The sequence below is a fragment of the Notechis scutatus genome, chromosome 6 (assembly GCF_049901735.1).
Source record: "Notechis scutatus isolate UNSWTSFEM ecotype Mainland chromosome 6, rNotScu1.2, whole genome shotgun sequence".
In the NCBI taxonomy this organism is placed as follows: Eukaryota; Metazoa; Chordata; class Lepidosauria; order Squamata; family Elapidae; genus Notechis; species Notechis scutatus.
This window is the reverse complement of record NC_142014.1, coordinates 25788483-25814658: the sequence shown is the minus strand read 5'-3', so window position 1 is coordinate 25814658 and position 26176 is coordinate 25788483. Positions and strand designations below refer to the sequence as shown.

The 26176-nt window shown below is 46.4% G+C and overlaps 2 protein-coding genes across 3 annotated transcripts in view; both read left to right on the top strand.

The window, feature by feature from the left end:
- Nucleotides 1-16606, top strand: part of PRMT8 (protein arginine methyltransferase 8) — a 68619-nt gene extending 52013 nt beyond the window's left edge. The window contains exons 8-10 of the mRNA XM_087967722.1: nt 278-428; nt 12168-12289; nt 15794-16606. Coding sequence (XP_087823848.1) covers nt 278-428; nt 12168-12289; nt 15794-15877 — 357 coding nt within the window. The 3' untranslated portion in view covers nt 15878-16606. The remainder of the gene's footprint in view (nt 1-277; nt 429-12167; nt 12290-15793) is intronic.
- Nucleotides 16607-21598: 4992 nt separating this feature from the next.
- Nucleotides 21599-26176, top strand: part of FOXM1 (forkhead box M1) — a 34483-nt gene continuing 29905 nt past the window's right edge. Inside the window, exons 1-2 of one of the 2 annotated variants that reach the window (XM_087967720.1) lie at nt 21599-21704; nt 22054-22601. In XM_087967720.1, coding sequence (XP_087823846.1) covers nt 22097-22601 — 505 coding nt within the window. In that variant the 5' untranslated portion in view covers nt 21599-21704; nt 22054-22096. Of the gene's footprint in view, nt 22602-26176 lie in introns of both variants that reach the window. The other variant, XM_026679247.2, reaches the window with a different exon arrangement.

The window sequence follows — 26176 nt, the reverse complement described above, 5'->3', positions numbered from 1 at the left end:
CCCATCCGTTCATTCCACTTCATTCCTTTCCTTATGGGAAATATTGTTTTTAGTGCTCATCATTTTTGGTATTCATCGTGCCTCCTGGAACCAATTAACGAAGAGTACCAAGGTACCACTGTACCTTGCACCTCCTCTTCTGAGTCTTAAACCCGCTTTGAGACGTAAGCATCTTCTGATTGGGTTGTGCTGTTCTCCTAGGGCCCGTTCTAAATATTGTAGGCTGAGAAATCTGTAATACTTAATGAAACTCTTCTTCATCTCTCCATCAATGCAGGACGTTGATCTTTACATCGTAAAGCTGGAAGACCTGGCCTTCACCTCTGCGTTTTGCCTCCAGATTCAACGCAACGACTACATTCACGCCTTGGTCACCTATTTTAATATAGAATTTACAAAGTGCCATAAGAAAATTGGGTTTTCTACAGGTAAATAATTCCTTCCTTCCTTCCTTTCCTCTTCCTTCCTTTCTTCTTCCTTCCTTTCTTCTTCCTTTCTTTCCTGCCTTCCTTTCTTCTTCCTTCTTTCCTTTCTTTCTTTCTTGCCTTCCTTATTTATTTATTTTTCTTCCTTTCTCTTTCTTGCCTTCCTGCCTTTCTTCTTCCTTTCTTCCTTTCTTTTTTCTTTCTTTCCTGCCCTCCTTCCTTTTTTAATTTCTTCTTCCATCTTTCTTTCTTTCTTTCTTTCTTTCTTTCTTTCTTTCTTTCTTTCTTTCTTTCTTTCTTTCTTTCTTTCTTTCTTTCTTTCTTTCTTTCTTTCTTTCTTTCTTTCTTTCTTTCTTTCTTTCTTTCTTTCTTTCTTTCTTTCTTTCTTTCCTTCCTTCCTTCCTTCCTTCCTTCCTTCCTTCCTTCCTTCCTTCCTTCCTTCTTCCTTCCTTCCTTCCTTCCTTCCTGGCGTAATAGTTTCCCCTTCCCCCCTTACTTTAATTCATTTCTTGTAACCTAAATGTTCAGTTCTCCTGCGATTAAATGTGCTCTGATGTCCCTTAGTTTCAACCTTACTCTGCAGTGAGCAATGGATTATTGCGGATTTCATGGGGAGCTATAAACCGACATTGTCGGTTGCTTTGGGAACAAAACAGGGCTAATGGCTCTGATCTGGCATCTCACAACGCTGGAAAAAAACCCGATGCTTTACAATTGAAACCTAAAAGCAATGGTTTTATTCATGTGGAAAACGTGCTGCATGTGCTATTATTATTTTAAACCACCACATTTTTCACTTTTACTGCCTTAAGTGCTATCTGGGGGAGGGAGGATTCCCATTGAAGTAATTCTAACAATTCGGTCCCAAATGCAAGCACATAACTGTACTCAAGCAGTGGTGCAGAAAGCTTTATTATTTTACTAGCTCAATACCGGTGCTTCGCTATGAAACTATGTGATTGGGCATAGTTTTTGGGGAGGAAAATAAGGGGGGGAAATTCTGCCTCTGCCTACCATCATCCATCGGTATTCATCTAGCTAGCCTCCTGTCAGTGTGTGAGTTGAGGGCTGTTTGGAAACTGAAAGTCTTTGCTGTGTGAGCAAGAAAGAGACAGCAAGGAGCCTGGGCGTGGCTTAGCTCAACTGTTCTGTACTAAAGCTGGTTGCTGCTGTGAAACTAAAACTGAAACTGAAACTTGTCTGCTTGTGTTTTGCATTTGGAACAGCTTTCTTTTCAGGTGGGGAGAGGGATTAGAACTCCTTAGCATCAGAGCATGTTAATGATAATAATAATAATAATATACAAAATACTAATGCTCTGATGGTTATCTCAAAAAATTCTTTCTTAGTGAGCACCTAGAAGCCAAGAGGAACATAAGTGCCAAATGTCAAGTTGGTAGACATTACGGTTCTGGAGATTTTGAATTGATGTGTGAGTGGTATTTCGCTTTTATAGAGAGAGATTTTCATTCTAAGGGTGTCTCCTTCTCTGCTTCTGATGCCCTGGGCCTGCAGCTCAGGAGGAGTGTAGACCTGATCTCCAATGTGTGTGTGTGTGTGTGTGTGTGTGTGCTTGAAGGTCATCTAGTCCAACCCACTGCCCAAGCAGGAGATCCTATACCATTCTAGACACGTGGCTTTCTAGTCTTTTCTTAAAAGCCTCCAGTGATGGAGCAGCCACAACTTCCGAAGTCAAAGCTGTTCCACTGGTTAAATGTCCTCACGGTTAGGGAGTTTCTCCTTAATTCCAGGTTGCTTCTCTCCTTAGTTAGTTTCCATCCATTGTTTCTTGTCTTGCTTTCTGGTCCTTTGGAGAATAAGCTGACCCCCCTCCTCTTTGTGGCAACCCCCCAAATACTGTAAGACCGCTATCACATCACCCCTAGTCCTTCTTTTCTCTAGACTGGCTATACCCAGTTCCTGAAACCGTTCTTCACATGTTTTTGTCTCCAGACCTTTAACCATCTTAGTTTGCTCTTCTCTGCATTCTTTCCAAAGTCTCAACATCTTTTTTTTATACTGTGGTGACGTAAACTTGATGCAGTATGAGTGGCCTTACCAAGACATCATAGCAGTGATGGCGAACCTTGTGCCCAAACCAGAAAGCGCCAGAAGTGGCATTCAGCAGGTTCTGACCAGTTCTGGAGAACCGGTATTAGCGGAAATTTTGAGTAGTTCAGAGAACCCGCAAATCCCGCCTCTGACTGGCCCCGCCCCCATCTATTCTCTGCCTCCCATTGAGTCCCAGCTGATTGGCTGGGGTTTTTTGTTGTTGCCCTCCACAGGAGAACGGAGCTGGAAAGCAGGTTAGTGGGGTGGGGAGGGAATGGGGATTTTGCAGTATCCTTCCCCTGCCACACCCACCAAGCCACACCACACTCACCAAGCCACGCCCACAGAACCAGTAGTAAAATAATTTGAATTCCACCACTGGAATGTGAGTGCATGTGAATGCATGGGACGCGCCCCGAAGCACAAGAACCCGGAGACCAGCTGGCCGGCGTGTGCATGCCTGGTTTTGGGCTGGTTTTGGGGAAAACAACTCCCAAACAGACAGAAAACAGCCTGAAGAACAGCCTGAACATGGCCAGAAAAAAGACAACAACCTGTTTGGGGGCCATTTTGTTGACCATTTCAGGCCATTTTCCAGCACTCCATCGACTGCAAAGACCAGCTGACCTATGCACATGCTCACAGAGAAGGCTCTGCATGCCACTTCTGGCATGCGTGCCAAAGGTTCGCCATCACGGCCTTATAGAGAGATAACTCACACTTCCTGGGCTTGGGACTTGGGATGGACTCACTAGCAGTGGTGGGATTCAATTTTTTTTTTTTTTACTACCGGTTCTGTGGGCGTGGCTTGGTGGGTGTGGCAGGGGAAGGATACTGCAAAATCCCCATTCCCTCTCCACCCCACTAACCTGCTTTGCAGCTCTGTTCTCCTGTGCAGGGCAACCAAAGAAGACCCAGCCCATCAGCTGGGACTCAATGGGAGGCAGAGAATAGGTGGGGGGGCGGGGCCAGTCAGAGGTGGGATTTGCCGGTTCTCCGAACTGCTCCAAATTTCCGCTATAGGTTCTCCAGAACTGGTCAGAACCGCCTGAAGACCACCTCTGCTTACTAGGGCAGCTCCATTGTGGCTGTTCTTGGCTGTTCAGCTTTCCCAGAAGCCCACTTGACCTTCCCTAGCTGAACAACTGCAGCGATTCACTTATATGTACAGGTAGACCTCGACTTAATGGACCCAAAATTTATCTTCCTAAGCAAGGCAATTGGTAAGTATCTCATTTTACGACAATTTTTTTTTTTTGCCACAGTTACAGGTATTCCTTGACTTACGCAGGGGTGGGGCTGCTGGGGGTTCGCAGGGGTTCGGGAGAGCCCCTAGCTATGATTCTGTGCAGTTCAGAGAACCCCCAAATCCCACTCCTGTCTGGCACTGCCCACCGCACCCCGCCCCTCCCAGGAGTCCCCACCTGGCCCATTTTGGATGCAGGTAAGTGCAGGGCACACACAGAGGCTCAGGGAGGGTGAAAAATGGGCCTCCCGGAAGTTCAGGAAGGCCAGAAATGGGCCCATTTCCAGCTTCCAGAGAGCCTCCGGAGCCTGGGGAGGCCCTTTTTGTCCTCCCGGAGGCTCAAGGAAAGCCTCCGGAGCCCAGGGAGGGCAAAAATGCCCGGCTGACTAAGCCGCACCCACCATGGCTACATCCACCCAGCAACCAGACAGAGAACCCTCTGCTAAAGTTTTGGAAGCCCATCCCTGGACTTACCCCAGGATATTTACTGTTCAAAGTTACAGCAGCCCTGAAAAAAAGTGACTTATGACTGTTTTTCACACTTACAACCGTTGCAGCACCCCCAGGGTCACGTGATCAAAATTCGGATGGCTGGAAGCTGATTTGTATTGATGTCAGTTGCTGTGTCCTGGGGAAACCTCAAATTCAGGATGTCCTCGAATTACAACAATGCATTTAGTGGCCGATCAAAGTTAGAACGGCACTGGAAAAAGTGACTTAGGACTACTTTTCACCCTTGTGACCGTTGCAATGTCCCTCCCCATGGTCATCAAAATTCAGACACTTGGCCGCTGACTCATATTTACGATGGTTGCAGTGTCCTGGGATCATGATATTCCCCTTTGGCGGCCTTCTGACAAAGCAAAGTCAGCAGGGAAGCTGGATTCACTTAACAACTGTGTTATTCATTTCATAACTGTTTGCAGTGTGACTGCTATTGTTGGACAACCCAGGAGCAAAACAGAGCACGCAGACATTTAACAGTGGTTTATATACAAGACATATACAGAAATATAAGTTGTAGCAGGGGTGGGATTCAAATTTCTTAACAACCGGTTCTGTGGTTGTGGCCTAATTTGTGGGTGTGGCTTGGTGGTCATGTGACTGGGGCAGGACTTGCTGACTGGGCGTGGCTTGTATGTAAATATTGTAAACATTTATGTAAATGTTGATTTTTTATTTTTTTTAAAAAGCAATTTTTACCCAAAATCAGGCAAAGAAGGCAGGCAGATTGAGTTGCTTGCAAAATCACAGATTCACTCAGAGATCTACCTTTCTGCAATCTGCTGCCTGAGTCCGTCACATAAAATTTGCTTGCAAGCAAACTCACAAAATTAACTCACAACACACCATGTATGTAAATATTGAATTTTTTTATTAAAAAAGAACAACTTTTACCCAAAATCAAGCAAAGAAGGCAGGCAGATTGAGTTGCTCTAAGAAGCACAGATTCACTCAGAGATCTACCTTTCTGCAATCTGCTGCTTGAGTCTGCACTGAAAAATAGAAGCTTCAGTCTTAAGGAAGGTTCAGCTCTGCTCTCAGGCCACTTTTCTCCCCACACACAACTCCCTGAATACTACCCCTGAGTGGGCCTTTCAGGGAAGCCTCCTGGGCGAAGGCAAAGCAGTACAACAATGATTTAGATTAGCTAGAAAGCAAGAAATCCAACACTTTCCTGATTTCTAGCTAATCTAAATCTCGCGGCACAGCTGATAGTCAGAATAGCTGATGGTTGGGGAGGGGAGGAAAAATAGCAACTTACCAAAAATTAGGCAAAGGCATAACTTGGGCAAGTTGGATGGCGCGCATGCCAGGTAAGGGTGACTGGGCAGGGTGGGGCCAGCCAGTGGCGCGATCTGCCGGTTCTCCGAACTGTGCAGAATTGTAACAACCAATTCTATAGAACCGGTCTGACCAGGTAGAATCCCACCCAAGTGATAGGCAAAATACCTTACAAGCAATTAATCTTCTTAACTCTACATGGAGAACTCTGCAATGAATGCCGGACACAAGGAGAGAGAATACACCCTCTAATGGCTGCCTTATATAAACTTCTGTGACTCATTCTTCATCTTAAAAAAGCAATACCCATGCTATGCTGATTCACCCTCAATTGCATTCAGCCTTACATTGCATCAGCCTTACAGCAGCTGGCAGCCATTAAATCTTATACCTCAACAAGAACTGCAGTGATTCACTTAACAACTATGCCTAGAAAGGTGGTAAAATGGGGCAAAACTCACTTAGCAACTGCCTCTCTTAGCAGGAAATTGGGCTCAATTATGAGCATAGGTCAAGGGTTACTGTATGTGTACTTATCTCACATTTCTATCCCAGCAAGCACTCATGGCAGTTAATAAAAAAAAGCCGAACAAAGTAGAAGAGATTTTAAAAATACAAATAGAAGTTAACAATCAACTAAATTCTAAATCATGTAAGAGTTCAAAGCCAAATGCAAAAGATGTTATCTTTACGGTTTTTTTTGAAGCAAGCAGAAGACAAATTTATTTCTTGAGACAGCATGTTCTAGCCTGAGAGCAATGCAGGAAAAATGTCTCCTAGGATATCCCCTGACAGCAGAATAGCATCCTCCAAAGAGCCTATCCTGCAAATCCGTTCTGGGCAGGGTTGAATCAGTTGAAAGGCGGCCAATCCCTTAGAAAGTTAAGCTCCAAGCTTTTGAACAAGATCAATACCTGCAGTAAGGGAATTGTACACAGTAAGCAGTTGGCAACCAAGGGCAGATCTTTCTGGATCTCCCATTCTGGGATCTATGTACCGCATCTGTCAGCACCCAACTGTCATAGTTTGCACTAAATGCAGTTTCTGGATTCCTTCAGGGGGGACTCTGTGGCAGAGGTGGGATTCAGCAGGTTCTGACCAGTTCTGGAGAACCGGTAGTGGAAACTTTTAGTTCGAAGAACCAGCAAATCCCACCTCTGACTGGCCCCGCCCCCATCTATTCTCTGTCTCCCATTGAGTCCCAGCTGGTTGGCTGGGTCTTCTTTGGTTGCCCTGCACAGGAGAATGGAGCTGGAAAGCAGGTTAATGGGGTGGGGAGGGAATGGGGATTTTGCAGTATCCTTCCCCTGCCACGCCCACCAAGCCACGCCCACCAAGCCATGTCCACAGAACCAGTAGTAAATTTTTTTGAATACCACCACTTCTCTGTGGACAGCATGTTGCTGTAGCGAAGGTAAGGTAACAGAAACAGGTTGTAAAGTGGGGCAAAAACCCCTTAACAAACGCCTCGCTTAGGATCAGAAATTTGGAGTTCAATTGTGGTTGCAAGTCAAGGACCACCTGTGCCAAAGACCCTCATGCTAATCCTGAGCTACAAATATTCTTGATTGAAACTCGTATCTTGAGGAACTTCAAGTGTGATCCCAACACCATTGTAAATCCCTAATCATAACAGAATAGAATAACTGAAAAACAAAGTGGGAAGGGACCTTGGAGGTCTTCTAGTCCAACCCCACACCCAAGCAGGAGACCCTACACCATTTTTGACAGATGGCAGTCCTGTCTCTTCTTGAAAGCTTCCAGTGATGAAGCTCCCACAACTTCCGAAGGCAACTTCTGTTCCATGGGTTGATTGTTCTCACTGTCAGAAAGTTTCTCTTTATTTCCAGGTTGAATCTCTCCTTGTTCAGTTTCCATCCATTTTTCCTTGTCTGGCCTTCAGGTGCTTTGGAGAATAGATTGATCCCTTCCTCTCTGTGGCAGCTCCTCAAATATTGGAAGACCGCTATCATGTTTCCCCTGGTCCTTCTCTTCACTAGACTAGCCATGCCCAGTTCCTGCAACCTCTCCTCTTATGTTTTAGCCTCCAGTCCCCTAATCATCTTGGTTGCTCTTCTCTGCATTCTTTCTAGAGTCACGAAGTGAACAGTTGCAAGTTGAGGACAACCTATATATATAGTACTTTCTTTCAAAGCCAAAGGGACAGCCATATTAGTGAAATCAGTATTTTAATTCGGTGACTTTATTCTTAAATACAGGTTGTTCTCGACTTAACAACAGTTAGCAGGCATGATATTCTGCTCTTAGTGATAGTACAAAGTTACAACACCACTGAAAAAGTGACTTATCACTATTTTCCACACTTATGAACATTGTAGCATCCCCACAGTCACACGAATAAAATTTGGACGTTCGGCAGCTGACTCATATCTATGACAGTCTCAGTATTCTGATGAGCCAAGTCAATGGGGGAAGCCAGATTCACTTAACAAGTGTGTTTATGACTTAATAATTGTTGTGGTTCGCCAGCAGCAGGTGCGGAGGGCTGAGGTCTCGGAGAGCGAGGACTCAGATGAGGGGCCTGCGTGTGATGCAGGGATGGGGCCAGGACCATCAGGGAGTAGAATGCTGCCTTCGGAGATTGTGGAGGCTGGCAGCAGTGATGAGGAGGTTCCCGAGGAGCCTGTGCCCAGTGTGCATGCGCGCAGGGCTGCTCGAAGGAAAGAGCAGCTGCAGCAGCATGGGTGACTCGGAAGTAAGGCTGCAAGGTAATGGCCCCTCCCTTAGGAGATAAGAGCCAGCTGAGAAACCGGAGTTCTTTGCAGAAGGCAAAGACGTTTGATACTCGACCCTGGTGGACGTTAGGAATATCTGAGTTGGTGTTTGGAGACTCTTTGATTTATTGTTTAAGAACTTTATCTGTTGTTCTTGGCAGCTTTGCAAAAACTTGGCAAGGCTCTTCCTTATCACAGCTAATTAGTTGGAAGCAGCCTTTTTTACCTGTGAAGGAACGGGATTTGTCAATGAAACAGTAAAAGGTTGTGCTGGTACCTTTGTCTTATTTTACTCTCTTGGAACCAGGTTTGGGTCAGAACAATAACTGCAGCAATTCACTGAACAAAAGTGGCAAAGAAAGACGTAAAATGGAGCAAAACTCACTTCACGAATTTTCTCACTTAACCACATACATTCTGGGCTCAATTCTGATCGTATGTCGAGGACTACCGGTGCACCCCGAACCATTTCTTCGGTCTTTAGTTTGCAGAAACAGATCAATACAAATAAAGCGAGGATTTCAAAACCTTTGATATCGGAAAACTCTTTTCTTTTTTTATTTATTAATTAGCCTATCATAGGCCATTATCAATGTACAGGATCAAACACATATTATCTATAAAATTCAAAACAGACCATTTAAAATGAGAGTAGGATAAAATACAACAATTTAATACATAAACATGTAAAATAGAATAAAACAACGTAAAATTATATTTCTTTTATCAACCCTGTGATTTATCCCAGTCAGGCCCACATAGGCTGATCTCAGTTGGACCATTTTAGTCAGAAATTGTGCTGTATTGGTTTCCGGTTTTATGCGTGGCCGGCGTAGGAATTCGTGATTCTCCGCGATTCCTGCTGCGCTCGCCGCTCAAGGTGCCCCGATCCAAATGGGTCTGGGGGATATGGCTGCCCTGTAGAGGCAGCCGAAGAGAGAGGGGATCCGGACAGGGGTTTGGGGTGTTGCAGACCCCTCCCCAGCCGGGAAAACCCCTTTTCCCAAGGTGGTGGAGCGGCGGTCAGTAATGGCCGCCACAAAGAAGCCTGCAGCCGGGTAAGATTTGTGCTGGAGGAAGCAGAAGTGAAAGTGCTGGCTGAACCGGGACAATAAGAAACTCTTTAGCCTGGAAATGAACTGCTTGAATTGTTTGAAGGATACATTGTTTCTCAAAGAAGTTTGGAAAACGGTGAAGAAAGCTGTCAAGGGAAATTTTTTTTCTTCACTCTCCCTCCCCATAGAAATAGCAGACGGAGATCTGGAAAATCTACTTGGGCACTGAAGGTAATCCAATTTGAAATTTAAAGCCAAGGGATAAAGGATTTATGGACACTGGATTTAAGAACTTAAAATTCTTTCTACTTTTTACAAGGGAAGGGAAGAGATAAAGGCTTATTATAAGATTGTACTGAAGGAGACTGCTTTGAGACTATAAGAACAGGAATAAAAGACATTTAGATTTCTAGAAGATCAGCTTGGAACTGTGTATTTGAATTCTACCCTAGGAGGTGAAAATATAGAAAGAAGAAAGTGCTAAATGAAACTGTTTGTTCTGATTTGGTTTGCTTTGTGACTTTGAGATCTCTGTGAATTTTTGTTAAGAAAAAAAAGGGGGCACTAAAGACATTAGGGTTGCTTCAAAAAGAAAGAAAGAAAAAATGGCATTATCTTTTGAAGGATTACAAGTGGAATTTCAAAGACTGAAAGAAGAAGATAAGGGCTCTTCTGGATCTATTTTTCATTTTTAGAAATGGCGATTGCTACCTATCAAGAAATACGACAACGACAGGAAGACTGGGATGAAGGAGAAGAAGCCATCTTTAATGGACAAACACACTTAGTGGAGGAAGAAAAGCGGAAGGGGGCAAGGAAAAGATGAACTTAGAACTCAGAAAAGCAACCAAGAAAAAGAAAAATGAGATGAAAAAGCGATATGATGTCAGAAAGCAACAGAAAAGAGAAATAGAACAGAGAGGGAAGACCAAGAGAGTGAAATTTGAGAGATGGTGGGGTCAAAAAGCTAGAATGGATAAGAAAGAAAGGGGAAAAGGAAAGAGAAGTCATAAAGGCTTTAAACAAAATGCTAAAAAACGATTTTTTTCAGAGATAAGGGATAAGATAATTTTATAAAAATGATTCTGCAAAAGTACATAAGAATGTATTGTAGACATTAGTATTTGAAGCTGAGTTAGAAAATCAGAATATTATATGATTTAAAAATGTATTAAAGGAAGCCATGATTTAATTATAGAGTTTAATCTCTTATGAAATATTATTTTTATTGTTTAAGAATTAATAATAGAATCTAATTTTTATGAAACATTGTTCTTATTATATTATAAATTTAACATTCCTTTTTCTTTTTTTCTTTTTATTATTACTTATTAAATTCAATATTATTTGTTAGTTTTATTATTCTGAAATGTAATATTTAGAATGTACGGAGCAGAATCAGTACGGAAATATGTATTATTTTAAGTGTTATTTAGGGAAAGATAAAAAGTTGTCATACTTCAATCTGGGTTTACAGGAGAAATATTGTATTAGATAGAAAGGATAGGTAGGTGTTTGAAAGAAAACGGACCAAAGATGCAAATATAATTATTTAATCGAGATGGAATAAATAAAATAGAATTAAAAGAATGAGTAGGTGAGAGAAAATATATGGAAAATAGAGAATGTTAAATAAGATATGAGATAGTATATTAAGTGAGTATAAACTTTGATTGATGTCTGTATAAAAAGAGTTAACCGGGGTGCATACGCCTTCCAAAAAGAAGTTTTATGTATTTATGTTTTGTGTAATGTTTGTTTAAGTTTGATAGGATGTGGAAGAATACTAATGAAATTATATTCAATGAGTATATAACTTTAAGGCAGAAGAAATATGATTAATTAAAAGGAAAGGGAGTAATAAAGAGAAGTTTGGAAAAGATATGAAGCTGATCAGATAAGATAAATATTTATATTAAATTATAGAAATGTGATAATTTGGAATTATCTTCTTTTTAAATAAGATGGTTTATTTGTTTCTTTTAGAAAATATATTTTATGTTACTACATCCTGTTTTGTTTGTGTGTGTAAAAAAACTAATAAAGTTTGTTCAAAAAAAAAAAAAAAGAAATTGTGCTGTATTGAATGATTTATTTGCATAAACAGAGTTTGGGTAAAACCCACGCGGTGATCAGATCAGCTGGCTATAAAAAACCTTGCGGTTGTGTGAAGTCTTTGTATACTTTCTGGGGAAGTAAAATCACTGAACTTAATCCTATCTCTGAGCGTCGCTTTGCAGAACTGCCTTCTCAGGTAAAATCTGCAGGTAAACAGTTTGTCATGCCCCTGGTGGAGACTGACTCTGAGGGAGAGGAGGAACAGCCAACAGGGAGTGGAAGTGTGGCTCCGGAGGTTGTGGAGGAGGCTGGGGAAGGGCAGAGATCAGCAGGGAAGTGAGAGGAGGACCCAGGCCCATCCCCTCTCCATCCTAGGACATGCAGGGAGGAGAGGATAAGGGAGAGACGTGGTCTACTCGGGAGGAGAGGGCCTTGATCCTCTTCATGGGCTGCAGCTGTGACAACTGGATAAACGGATGGACCTGAATACTGGCAAGTGCTGGAAACAAAGCGTGGAAATATCTCTAGTTTATAGTTCCTCTCTGAGTTTGGCGTCCTTCCCAGTGTGTGTTCTGTTATCTGCGAACATCCTCCAGTCCTTATCTTGCCTGGTTTGTGTTGCTTTTTTCCTTCTTCTTGTAACTGTTTGTGTGGGAGTTTTTTGTCTTGCGTCAAGGATATTTGGAGCTTGGAAGCAAAGTGAAGGAATAAAAGGGGCTTCACCTGTTTTTTGTGACTGTGTTTATTTTGTATCCCACCCTAGGTCATAACAGTTTCTAAAAAGAACCAAATGTCTTTTTTTTTTCCGTAGCTCCGGACGCGCCTTACACTCACTGGAAGCAAACTGTATTTTACCTGGAGGATTATCTAACTGTCCGAAGAGGGGAAGAAATCTATGGAACCATATCCATGAAACCAAATGAAAAAAATGAGGTAAGTTAGGTAGGTATATATATATATATATATATATATGAATGCTGGCGTCCAGATTGGGCAGCTGGTTTCAGGGATAGGATTTTAGAGGCATTTTTGTCAGACGAGTTAGTAGGTTAAAATCCCAGTCTGATCTTAAAGAATCATGTTTTATAGCTAAAGGCTTAGGATTTTTATTTATTTATTTGTATCCCGCCTTTATTATTATTATTTTTATAAATAAGCCGATGGCAAACATATCCAAGACATCTTCCTCCTTGCGTTGAGTAAATGAGACCCATTAGAGCAGAGTTCACCAACTCTTTCCGGGTTGGCAGTCCAGAGTGCGGTGGGGGGGAATAGGGGATGGTTTTGTGAGAGGGGTAGGTGCATGTGCACGAGCACCCATTACTTGCGGGAGTGGGGCCTCAAGCATCCACAGTGGGCTGCGAGTAGCTGCGTGAGTGGGCCTGTCAGCGCCCATGACATTTCCACACGCACCTGCCAGCTACTTGGAAAAGGAGGCCTTCTCTCTGTAGTAATTTGCTTTGAGGTTTTGGGAAAGAGAACTGGTCACAGGTATTGGAGAAGATTCTTGAGGGTCCGTTGAACCTCAAGAAGATCCAATCAGTCGATCTTAAAGGATATCAACCCTTTACTGTTCTTTGGAAGGGTAGATCCTGCAGCTGAAACTGAAATACGGGAACTCCTCGACTTACAACAATTTAGTGGCTGTTCAAAGTTACAATGGCACTGAAAAAAGTGACTTAGGATGACTTATCACACTTATGACCGTTGCAGCATCCCCATGGTAATCAAAATTCATTTATGACAGTTGCAATGTCCTGGGATCAGGGATCCCCCTTGGCGACCCTTCTGACAAAGGAAAGTCTATGGAGAAGCCAGATTCACTTAACGACCACATTACTAGCCTAACAACTGCAGTGATTCACTTAACAACTGGGGCAAGGAAGGCCCTAAAATGAGACAAAATTCACTTAATGAATGACTCTCTTAGCAAGAGAAATTTGGGGCTCAATTGTGGTCATAAGTCGAGGGCTACCTGGACATTGGCCACTCCTTGGAGAAGACCTCGATGTTGGGAAAGTGGGAAGGCCAAAGGAGAAGAGGACGGCAGAGGAGAAAATGGCTAGATTGGTTTGTTGTCACAATGAACATTGAGTTGGGGTAAATTCTGGGGGACAGGAGACAGGACCACTGATGGGATTCAAATAATTTAACAACCAGTTTGCCCAGGATCAGGATGGCTGTCCTGGGAGGCGTGCCCCATTCCTATCCTCCAGCTCTGCCCCACATGTGGGACACACAAGACCATCCTGCAATGGCCAACCTGACCCTGGGCGAACCGGTTGTTAAATTACACCTCTCTGCTATCAAAGTGGATCCTGGTGCTGCGCTGCAATGGAGAAACAGGCAACGGAGCAGACGGCACGAGAGATGGAAAAGGAGCAGGGAGAAGAAAGAGGGAAAGCGGCCTTCTTCTTCCCTCGTGACGGCTGCTCCATTGCCCATTTCTCCATTGCAGTGCAGTCAGTAGTGGGATTCATCCACTTTGCACCACTTCAGGAGAACTGGTTGTTAACTTTCTGAGCAGTTTGGTGAACTGGTTGTTGGAAGAAATCATTAGGGCAGAGGACCGGTTGTTAAATTATTTGAATCCCACCACTGAGCGCAGTGCCCAGGAGCCACTTTAATAGTGGAGGGGAAAATAATTTAACAACCGGTTCACGCGAACTGGTGAGAACCGGCTGAATCCCACCACTGGACAGGACTAGGGGGTTGTGGGGAGTGAGGCACAACTTAGTGCTGAATAACAGCAACCAGTCAAAAGAGAAGGACAGCCTGGGTTGACTTTCTCTTGCATGAAGACGCAAGATGAAGCATGAGTTCCATCCCACTGACCTGGCATAAAACCAGAGAACATCAGCTCAGTGGGCCAATGCAAGCCATCTGAGGCATTGAACAAATCCTGAAAAATGGTCGCTGGAAACCAACATTATAATCCATCCGGAAGTCCCCAGGTGGCAGGGCACCATCTGTTCTCACTAATGGGAACATTTCTGGCTTTCCTCGAGCGTGAAAGAATCCTCTCCGTTGGCCAAGGCTTTTTTCCATTGTGCCTACAACATCATTGACTTGATGTCAACAACTTGGCTCTCTTGAGTGCTCCGGCAGGCTCATGGATCAGCCCTGGAAAATATTTGGTGTTTTATCACAGCGAGGGGTGGGGTCAGCTTAGAGCTGTGCAGCTGTGCATTTGATTGAAGGGTGCCAGTAAAATACAGTTTGCTCTAATTCCCTGTAAATTGCCGTCCCCCCCCATACACAGCCTGACTGGAGGGTTGCATGGAGGGAGCTCTTTCAAACTTAGCAAGACTTCGGAGCACGGTGTTGTTTGGAACTCGGAGGGAATCTCTTGAATGGCGAGGCGGAGATCTTTTTGTGAATTGCTTTGGTTTGGGGGTTCCCGTCGACTAACACAGCTCTCCCGGGGTGTGCAATTCACACAATTGTTGTCTTGCTCCAGAAAGCTTATCTAGGGAGCTTCTGGGCACCTTTTCCAAGCTGAAGGGGTAGGCAGCCATTGGCAGAACCGCAATCTCCATTGGCGGTGAAGCGGGGGAGGCACAGCCGTTCCATGCAGGGAGAGACCAAGAGGATTGTCCCTTTTTGAAATCTTCCCCCAGCTCCCATTCCCGCCTCAATGGAAGTGGTTGAATGACATGTTCCTGATCCAGCAAGGCAGACCATGTGTTCTGACCAAGGCTCTCCGAGACCATAATTAAGCACATGCTTAGTCCAAACAACTGTTATTTTATTTCAACGCTGGGAATTATGCTCATTCCCAGCCCATAATGAGTCCCAAACAGTCCTGCAAGATAAGCACCCACCTTTCTCCTTTGAATTGCTGCCAACTAAAGTGCCAAATTAACTGTAAAAAGCCAAACGGAGTAAAGTCCACACAAAGCTTCAAAGTTTAATCCGAACAGAACGACTTTGCTTCCCGCAAAGGTTTCTCTACCTTTGCATCTCCTTTATACCTTATACCGCAACTGAGACATAATTTCTATGGCTGAGTGAGAAACTTTTTAAAGTGAGTTTCCCCCACATTTTAATGGCTTTTTCTTAAGTGAATTCCTGCCATTGATTTTAAGTTAGTAACATGGTTGTTAAACGAATCTGGCTTCCCCATGGTCTTCGCTTGTCAGGTGGTTGCAAGAGGGGATCGCCTGACCCCAGGACAATGCATCCATTGTAAATATGAGTCAGTTGCCGAGCGTCCGAATTTTGGATCGCGTGACCCTGGGGGAGGCTGCGACGGCTCCAAGTGCCAAAAACGGTCCTAAGTCACCTTTTTTCAGTGTCGTCGTAACTCGTAAACTGAACCGGTCACTAAGTGAAGTGTCATAAAACGAGGATCTCCCCAAAGTACAGGGTTAACCACAGGCCTTCTCTCGTTCATAACCGGTAAGCAAAAGGATCTGATCTCTACGTTCTTTGCAGCGTGACCTCGACTTCATGGTGGAATTGGATTTTAAAGGGCAGCTTTGCGAAGCCTCCGTATCTAATGACTATAGGATGCGCTAACGAGCAGCTGTCTTTGAAGACGTGCGGTTCTGGATTTGACCCCCAAAAAAGAAGTGCAGTTCTGGATTTTGACAGTGCCAGAGGAGTGAGCTTTATCACTATCAAAACTAGCCGCCCGGACGTTCTGTGGATCTGGAAATTTGTTCATCTCCTCACCCTGCCAAGATCGTCCAAGGAGTAACAACAACTTCCCATTAAAGGATTGTATACATATTTTTACAGGCACCTGGTGTTGTGCTGACTTGTATCCCGAAACGTTTAAGCAGAGGTGGTATTTAGCCGGTTCTGACCGGTTCTGGAGAACCAGTAGCAAAAATTTTGAGTCATTTGGAGAACCGGCAAATCCCACCTGACTGGCCCCGCCCGCATCTATTCTCTGCCTCCCATCGAGTCCCAGCTGATTGGCTGGGTTTTCTTTGGTTGCCCTGCATAGGAGAATGGAGCTGGAAAGTAGGTTAGTGGGGTGAGGAGGAAATGGGATTTTATAATAACCTTCCCCCAGGAGTGGGGAGGGAATGGAGATTTTGCAGTATCCTTCCCCTGCCACGCCCACCAAGCCAAGCCACACCCACCAAGCCACACGCACAGATCTGGTAGTAAAAAATTTTGAATACCACCACTGGTTTAAGGGGGGCAGCCAAATTGAGATACCATCTTGTTAGTTTTGACATTTCTTTTTTTCATTGTTTTTAAAAAAACAAACCTGCATACAAATAATATTCACGTGCTTGTATTATATATGTATGTATGTATGTATATGTGTGTGTGTGTATATGTGTGTGTGTGTATATGTGTGTGTGTATGTATATATATATATATATATATATATATATATATATATATATATATATATATATATATATATATATAATTGCAAGCTTTCATGGCTTTTTTTAAAAATACAGCCCTTGGGATACAACCAATTCCTAAATTTGTCTTAGGAAACGGTCTCCTTTTTTACCGCCTAGAGGTAGTCCTCGAATTAGGACCACCATTGAGCCCAGAATTGCTGTTGCTAAGTGAGATGTTTGTTGGGTGACCCGTTGGATGAGCTTTCTTGTTTGCTATTGTTAAGCAAATTGCTGTCCTGGTTCAATTAGTAACACGGTCATTAAGGGGGAGAAGGTTGCAAAAGGGGATAACTGTCATAAATACGAGTCAGTTACCACGCGTCTGAATTTGGATCACATGACTGAGAGGATGCCTATTATAAGTGTGAAAAACAGTCAGTCACTTTTTTTCAGTGGTGTTGTAACTTTGGTCACTAAATGAACTGTTGTTAAGTCGAGGACTACCTGTATTCAATTGTGACACTCGATGGAATTGCCAAAGTGGAAGTGTTGTGTTTTCATTATTTTAAGGCAGGACCTAAGAGACGGCAACGTACCCTCCCAAAATAAGTTTAATACTGTTTTAAAGAAAATCTTGACACCCCCTCAAGACAAAAAAAAAGAAGAAAAAGGAGAAAAAGAGAGGAAAAAAAAGGAGAAAAAGAAGACACCCCTCCACACACACACACACAGAGCAGATCCAGCATGATCTGAAGTTGTTGGTCTCTGGCACCACAATGGCTCTTCTCTCTGGCCAACGCAGGATCTCCAGTCTGCTTCAGAACAAGTATGAAAGGAAGGATAAAATAAAATAAAATAAAACGGGGAAGTTCTTGGTGCTCTCTACGCTTGGTCATTCATTTTCAGATGTTTGGTTACCTGACCAGGTAATGTTCTCAGTGCTAGAGAATAAAGTTTCCTCTTGCAATAGAAGTCTCTTGGAATTTGATGGGTTTCTCTCATTTTACATCTGTTCAAACGGAGCAGAAAAACACCTTTTGCTTCAACAGCCCCCAGGAAAGTGTGTGTGTGTGTGTGTGTGTGTGTGTGTGTGAGAGAGAGAGAGAGATTTTTTGCTGCCCTACTATAACGATCAGAAATCCACCTACCTGCCAATGCACGCAAGAAGATGATTTAAGTAAAGCAGTTCTTAACGAATGTGCTTGAAAATTTGCCTCTGTGTATGTGTGTGTATCTTTACACTTCTCTTTGTCCAAAGCAGGGATGTCCAACCTTGGCCACTTTTAACTTCCAGAATTATGTACGTCAATGAAGACTCCATCATCCAGGCCAAAAGTAATCTAAAAAGGTTCAGTCAGGGGCAACAGGACCAAAGTATATTCATACACTTTAATAAACAGTTGCCATGATTTAACCTTTTGAACTCCCAGAATTGGACTCGCAGGGCTGGCTGGGGAATTCTGGGAGTTGAAGTCCACATGCAGGGGTGGGCTTCAAAATATTTAGCAACTGGTTCTCTACCCAGTTGCTGGGTGGGTGTGGCTATGGTGGACGTGGCCTAGTCAGTCTTCTTCACCACAGCGGGGTGTGTGCGTTTTTGCCCTCCCCGGGCTCCGGAGGATTTCCTCAAGTCTCTGGGAGGGCAAAAAAGGCCTCCCCAGGCTCCGGAGGCTCTCTGAAAGCCAGAAACAGGCCCATTTCCAGCCTTCCCGAACTTCCGGGAGGCCCGTTTTTGACCTCCCTGAGCCTCTGTGCATGCCGCGCACTTACCTGCATCCAAAACGGGCCACGTGGGGACTCCTGTGAGGGGCAAGGTGGGCGGGGCGGGGCCATCCAGTCGTTGCAACTACCGGTTCAGTGAACCTGAGGTAAAATTAACATCCAGATCGCTTGAACCGGTGTGAACCGGTAGCAGCCCACCTGTCGACATGTCTTTTAAGTGGCCAAGGTTGGAAGTTCCTGGAAATTCCAGGAAGGATGTTCGTAGGCTGCCTCCGGATAGGAAATCAGAAGGACCAAGGGCTTCATGAGGGCTAAGCTTCCATTCTTTGAGTTGAATTGGTTTCTGATTAACAGATTAACAGAGTTGGAAGGGACCTTGTAGGTCATCTAATCCACCCCATCTGTTTTTTTTTTACAAGGACGGGGGTGGGGGAATGGGACTCCAAGGACTTTCAGGGAGGTAGGTGACCTTCCCTCTGTATCCAGAGATGCTTAGCACCCAAACAGCCTTCCAAGGCACTTTGTCTTTCCACACTGGTCTCCTTGCAGAAGGAAGAGATACGGGACAGCACAGGTGCCCTCTGACCTTGCCTCCACCCTCGACCAGCTCCAAACTTTGCGGTCAGTGGGGCTTTGTGTCTATGGAGATTCTCAGCCATTCTGACCTCCCACAGGTGGAGAGGCCTGTCTTCTGAGGTGAATGAGGTAGAAGAACAGATGGGGCCCATCCCAGATGCGCGTATGCGTAGAGAGGAGAGCAGCTGGAAGGCAATAAGCTGGCTTTCAGGGAAAAGAAGTCGTAGACCAGAGGTGTCAAACTCGATTTCATTGAGGGCTGTATCAGGGGTGTGTATGACCTCGGAGAGCTGTGTGAGCAGGACATGGGATTCGTGTTGGGGGCACCTGTGGTGGCCAAGTTCTAATGCAGGACTTCAATGAGACTCTCCTCACTCTCATTATAATCTTCCTTCCTTCCTTCTCCACCTGCACCGTTTTCTCCGTAGGAGGCCGTTGCGGCCAAAAATGGGGGTGCAGGGGGCATGTGTGACCCCGTGACCCATTTCTGCTGGCAGAGGGTTATAGGAGGCAATCACACCTGAAACTGACATGGGGGGCATGTACACCCTCCTTGATCCCCATTTTTACTGGCAGAGGACTGCAGGAGGCCCCCTTGAGCTCCATGTTCACTGGCAGACACACTGCTGGCCAGTTCTTTGCTGTTTCCAGGCTGGCCCCACAGGCTGGATCTAAGCACCCCATGGGCTAGGCGTTGAGTTTGACACCCCATCGTAGATGCAGCCAGCTCCTCCCTGGCTGGGAAATAAATAGCAGGCGCTTGGGAGTGGACTGTTGTCGCAGACAATCGTTTGTTTTCCAGGGTACATCAATCATGTCGGATCTCTTTACCAGAACCAGGTTTGTCAGCGCTCTGTATTTGAGGTGCCAACGGAGTCTCCCTGCTGGGAAGTAGTTGAGAGTAAATTTGCCTCAGTTGACGTGAACAGGGCTGTCCTTGTTCTGTTTTTAGAAGGGGAAAAAAACTTTCATTTGTGACTCATTGCTTTTGGTTTTGTTGATCCAATGTGAACAAAGACTGTTCCTTCCCTGATGTAAATTAAAAAAAAGGGTTTGTGTTACTCATGAGTAAGCAGTTTCTCATTGCTTGGTGAAAACTGGATCAGAACAGGCGCAGAAAAAGAAGCAGTTTTTTTAAAAAAAAATTCCTGAAGAGTTTCGCTTCTCATCTAAGTATCTGTGGAGATTCTCCACCATCCAGGTCCTGGTTTGTCCCAAAAGTGTTTTTTCAAAAGTGCCTTTCTTCGTTTGTTTGTTTGTTTTTTCCTGAAGACATTTCGATTGGGGTCAGAGTTAGGGTTGGACTTCTCATCCAAAAAGTGTTAGAACTGAAGAAGCTCCTTGGAGGAGAAGTGAAAAGATCTAAAAGAAAAATCAGAAAGTCCATTTGCTTTTCAGAGAAAAGCACTTTCGGGACGATGATGGCCTTCCTCAAAAACATGAAACCTCCCTTCTCATTGCTTTTCCTTCCGCACAAAAGATGGAGGCAGACACTGCAGGGCCCAAGCCGTCGTTCAACAGGACAGGCACCGACACTTTGCGACAGAGAAATGAGCCACGCCACAGCTCTATATAGCTCTATAGAGGGCTAATCATTTCGTCCTCGTGTGCTGAAAGGGCGCTCGCATGCCTGCACCCATAATGCAAGGCGCGACCCCTCTGCGCAGGCATGCACGACCCCTGCCGCACACTCCGCGCCTCTGCGCATGCGTGCGGGCCTTCCCCTTGCGCCCCACCCCCCGCGCATGCACAGCAGATACCCGACAATCTGCTGGCTGGTGGAAGTCACGCACACATGCGCAGTGCACCTGATCTGGGGCAACGGCTCATGTGCCGGCAGAGATGGATGCCTCTGCATGCCACTTCTGCCATGTGTGCCACGAGTTTGCCATCACGGATATAGGTAGTCCTCAACTTATGACCTTATTCAGCAACCCAAGGCTTCCCCACACCCCGAGGCACCCCATACTCCACATACCGACTGCAAGGGTGGGAGAGAGCTGGAACTGCATGGGTGCCTTGATTAACAACAGCAACAACTTAAAGGACCGTAATTCTGGGCCCAATTGTGGTCATAAATTGAGGTAACTGTACTGGTAATCCTCAGCTTACAACCATAATTGAGCCCAAAAATTCTGTTGTTAAGTGAGACATCGGTCAAGGGGGTTTTGCCACCTTTCTCTCCACAGTTAGCCACACGGTTGTTAAGTGAATCAGATTTCCTTACTTGTCTGAAGGTCGCAAAAGGGGATCCCATGACCCTGAGAGCACTGCAACTGTCATAAATATGAGTCAGCACCACAGGGCTGCTTGCAATTCGTCGTAAGTGTGAAAAACGGTCACAAGTCACTTGTGTCAGACGGTCATTTAGAACTGTTGTGAGTGGAGGACTACCTATAATCTCACCGCACCCCCACTTCCCAAACCACCCCCTCCTGGGAAGCGCCAGTCCGGGGAGGCTCCGCTTTTGTGTCGCCCTCGCCCCCGTCGCAGCAACGAGGAGCAACGACGATGAAGAAGGCGGGAAAAAGTCCAGTGGAGGAGGTAGCCTGGCCCCGCCCCTCTCTCCTTGGCCGCCCCGTCCCTCTCTCTCCCTGGCCGCCCCGCCATTGGCCGCCCCGCCCACGTGATCGCAGCGAGCTTTGCCGGCGCGAAATTCAAACCGACCCGCGGAGCCTCATCGATCGCTCGCCCGGCCGCTCCGGCCTCGCCGCTCAGCCCGTTGGAGGGGGCGGCCGGTAAGAGCCTCCGCGCAGGCGGGGAGGGGAGGAAGGCAAGTCGGGGCGGCGGGAGCCGTGGTGGAACCGGCTGCCGAAGCGGGATTTCGTGGCCCCGTGTTGCATGGGGAGCGGGTCGTCCTAGAGGATCCCAGGATCGATGCTCTTTTCCCCTGGGAAGCCCGGGGTGACTCTTCCCCCTCACGCCTCCAGGCCCAGATCTCGTAGGATCACCGAGAAAAGTCAGTGCGTTCCCCCGGGGAGCCGGGATCTTCTTTCCTTGTCCCTGCCCCCCCCGCCCGGTTCCCCCCCCCCGCCCGGTTTCCCACACCGTGGATCTGAAACCGTGGACCGGCTGCCTCTTCCGCAGGATCCGTTTTGCTTCCCGATGAGGATCCCTTGCGCTCTCCAGCATGAAGAGCCGATCTCATCAGCCGCTGATCCTCAAGAAAAGGAAGTCCTCTCGGCCGGGAAGCCCAGCGGAGGACGAAGAAGCGAGGAGTCCAGCGGGCCGGCTCAAGCAGGAGCAGCAAGGAATCGCCTGCGATCTCCAAGGCGTCCCGGGGGGATCTCCCCGCCAGATGGCCGTAGCAGAGGACCGCTTCGCCTTGATCAACTCGCGCGGGGTCAGCAGAAGCCCGGCCCCAGCAGAAACCCAAAGCCACAAGGACTTGCTAGCCGCTGAGCAGTGTCCTAGGAAGGACCCAGCCTTGGGGAGTCTATCCGGGAAAGGGAGCAGCTCTCTGGGCCTGGACGCCAGGCCGTTTCAAAACATATCCGGATCTGAAGAAGGGAGCATCTCTGCAAACCAGGGGGCCCCCGAGGAAGAAAAGCTGGCTGGGCTATTGTCCTGGACCCAGGAAGAGTTGGATTTTTTGGCCTCGCAGTCTTTGGGTAGCCAAGAAGAGGAAAGAACCAGTAGGTAGACCTTTTTCGTTTGGGAGGTTTTTGTACGATGGGCCATGAAGAGCCCCACAGAGGTGTTTTTAGTCATAGTAAACAGCCTTGATTGTCATTGTACATAATGTCTAAAAGGGAATTGGTTTAGCCTCTACTGGTGTAATCCGTAAGGAAAAATACAGGACAACATGGATAGTCTAGAGAATAATCCCTATTCAAGCAATTGGGGAAAAGAAAAGAAAAATCATAACAGAAAATACAAGACAACATGGATAGTCTAGAGAATAATCCCTATTCAAGCAATTGGGGAAAAGAAAAGAAAAATCATAATAGAAAATACAAGACAACATGGATAGTATAGAGAATAATCCCTATAGAAGCAATTGGGGGGGAAAAGAAAAGTAGTCATAACAGAAAATACAAGACAACATGGATAGTATAGAGAATAATCCCTATACAAGCAATTGGGGAAAAGAAAAGAAAAATCATAACAGAAAATACAAGACAACATGGATAGTATAGAGAATAATCCCTATAGAAGCAATTGGGGGGGAAGAAAAGTAGTCATAACAGAAAATACAAGACAACATGGATAGTATAGAGAATAATCCCTATACAAGCAATTGGGGAAAAGAAAAGAAAAATCATAACAGAAAATACAAGACAACATGGATAGTATAGAGAATAATCCCTATAGAAGCAATTGGGGGAAAGAAAAGTAGTCATAACAGAAAATATAAGACAACATGGATAGTCTAGAGCAGGGGTCCCCAACCACGGTCCGGGGACCGTACCGTCAGCGAACAACTCCTACCGGGCCGTGGCTTGCTGGCGCCGCCATCTTTTTCATGAAAAAGTGCTTCCAGTGAGCTTTTCCGGGTAGAAAGCTCACCGGACACGTTTTCATCAAAACAGATGGCGGCGCCAGCCTCGTGAGCTTTTCCGGGTGAAAGCTCACCGGAAGCATTTTTCATCAAAAAGATGGCGGCGCCCAGCTGATGCCGTACCGGGCGCGGCGCCCAGCTGATGCCGGTACCGGGTACGCGGCATCAAAAAGGTTGGGGATCACTGGTCTAGAGAATAATCCCTATACAAGCAATTGGGGAAAAGAAAAGAAAAATCATAACAGAAAATACAAGACAACATGGATAGTCTAGAGCAGTGGTCCCCAACCTTTTTGTACCAGGGACTGGTTTCAAGCAGAAACATTTTTCAAGGACCGGGGGGAGAGAGAGAGAATCCGAGTTTGGTAGTTTGCTTGCAGACGTTTCATTACCTGACTAGGTAACATCTGATGTTGTTACCTAGTCGGGTAATAAACGTCTGCCAGCAAACTCACCAAGTTCAGGGCGCCTCGGCCCTGCCTCCTCAGCCCCATCCCTCAGGTGTCTCCCTCCCTCCCTCCCTCAGGTGTCTGCCTCGTTCCTCTCTCAGTCACTCTATCGCTCCTCCAGCAGCCCAAGAAGCCGGGGGTGGCTTTTCCTGTCGCCACAGCTTCCCGGCGCCCGTTCACCACCCGCCCGCCCGCCCGCTGCAGTTCAATCCACAGTGCTCCGTTCTACCTGCCTGCCTTCTTCGTTTGAGCAGCTTCGGCTGATAAAAAGAGGCGAATAGTTATTATTCTCAGCCGAAGCTGCTCCTAAACAACCAGACAGGCAGGCAGGCAGAACGGAGCACTGTGGATTGAACCGCGAGCGGGCGGCGGGCGGGTGGTGAACGGCGCTTCGGGGAAGCTGCGGCGACAGGAAAGCCACCCCCGGCTTCTTTGAAGCAGTTTCTTCCTGGAGGAAGAAGGAGGAGCGAGAAAGCGACTGAGAAAGCTGAGCAAGACAGGCTTGGTTGCTTCCTCCCTCCCTTCTTTCATTTGTGTCCTTGATCCCCGATCCCAGCAGCATTCACCGAAGGCGAAGAAAGCCGCCATTTATTTTTTTTCTTTGCGGCCCGGTAAAGAGTGCTCCACGGCCCGGTACCGGTCCGCGGCCCGGTGGTTGGGGACCCCTGGTCTAGAGAATAATCCCTATAGAAGCAATTGGGGGGGAAAAGAAAAGTAGTCATAACAGAAAATACAAGACAACATGGATAGTCTAGAGAATAATCCCTATACAAGCAATTGGGGAAAAGAAAAGAAAAATCATAACAGAAAATACAAGACGACATGGATAGTCTAGAGCAGGGGTGGGCAAACTTTTTGGCTTGGGGGCCGCATTGACTTTTAAAATTTGACAGATGGGCCGGGTCAGCACAAGATTTTTTGGGAATCGCCCCCCCATCCTTTCCCCTCCCCTCTTCTCCTCCTTCCCCTCCCCTCGGAGGCCCCCTGAGTCAGCAGTGGCTCCTCAGTGGCTCCTGGTTTTGCCTTTTCCTTCCCAAGGCAACGCGGGACTGGAGCCGCGCGGAGCTGCGCCTGCGGTAGCAACTCCTGACAGCCCCAGCCGGACACCTGAGCGGAGCCCGGGCAGAACTGCCTGTTGCTGCTGCCGGAGCACCGCCGGGTCGCCTCCTCCAAGCAGCCCGCCCGCCCGCTGGGCTTCCCCTCCGCCACGCGGCTCAGGGCCAGGCGCAAGCGCCCGCGAGTTAAAAGGAAGCCGAAAGTTGCTGGGAAGTTGCTCGGGTTTCCGGGGCTTCCAGGCTTAAACTTTGCACAGGCAAAGTTTGCAGGTGGGAGCGTCTTCCCGCCGAGGAGTGGGAAGGGTTCCGCCCGGTGGGCGGGCGGGCGGGCTGCTTGGAGGAGGCGACCCGGCGGTGCTCCGGGTTTCCCCTCTGCCACGCGGCTCGGGGCCAGGCGCAAGCGCCCGCGAGGAAAAAGGAAGCCGCAAGTTGCTGGGAAGTTGCTCGGGTGCTGGGAGCAGGCTTTTAAAGTGCCGCCCGAGCAGGACCGCCGAGCCGGGAAACGGGACACCAAGGCAGGGCAAGGCTCCACTAGCAGCGGCCTAGCTTTAGGTGGCTCCAAGCAGCCCGCCCGCCCACCGGGCGGAACCCTTCCCGCTCCTCGGCCGGAAGACGCTCCCGCCTGCAAACTTTGCCTTTGCAAAGTTTAAGCCTGGAAGCCCCGGAAAAAAAAGGGGGATCGGCGGGGACTCACCTTTGGAGAGGTCGCACTCGAAGGTGATTTCGAACTCCCAGCCGAGGCCTTTGCAAAGTTCTTCTTTTCTTTCCTACCCCGAGAGCTCTCCGCACTGTTTTGCAGGGGCGACGCGGCGCAGGGCAATACCAGCGAACTTTTTTCAGGGGCGGGCCGGATTGGACAGACCAACGGGCCGGATGTGGCCCGCGGGCCGTAGTTTGCCCACCCCTGGTCTAGAGAATAATCCCTGTACAAGCAATTGGGCGGGGAAAAAACTAGTCACACGTTTCTTTTTTTTAGTATGTTTTTTATTCATGAACATTTTGAATACAGTGTATTGTCAGGGCATATTAATTGCAGAAAAGCAAGATAATTCTGTTAATTATATTAGCATATTCAAAATTATAAACTGTCTTTATATTTAGTTCATACATAGCATTAATCTTTATCTAATTTCTACCTCTTATCCCTAACCATTCGTAAAATCTATTCCATGTTAGGTAATATTCTGTGTCTTTATATTTAATGT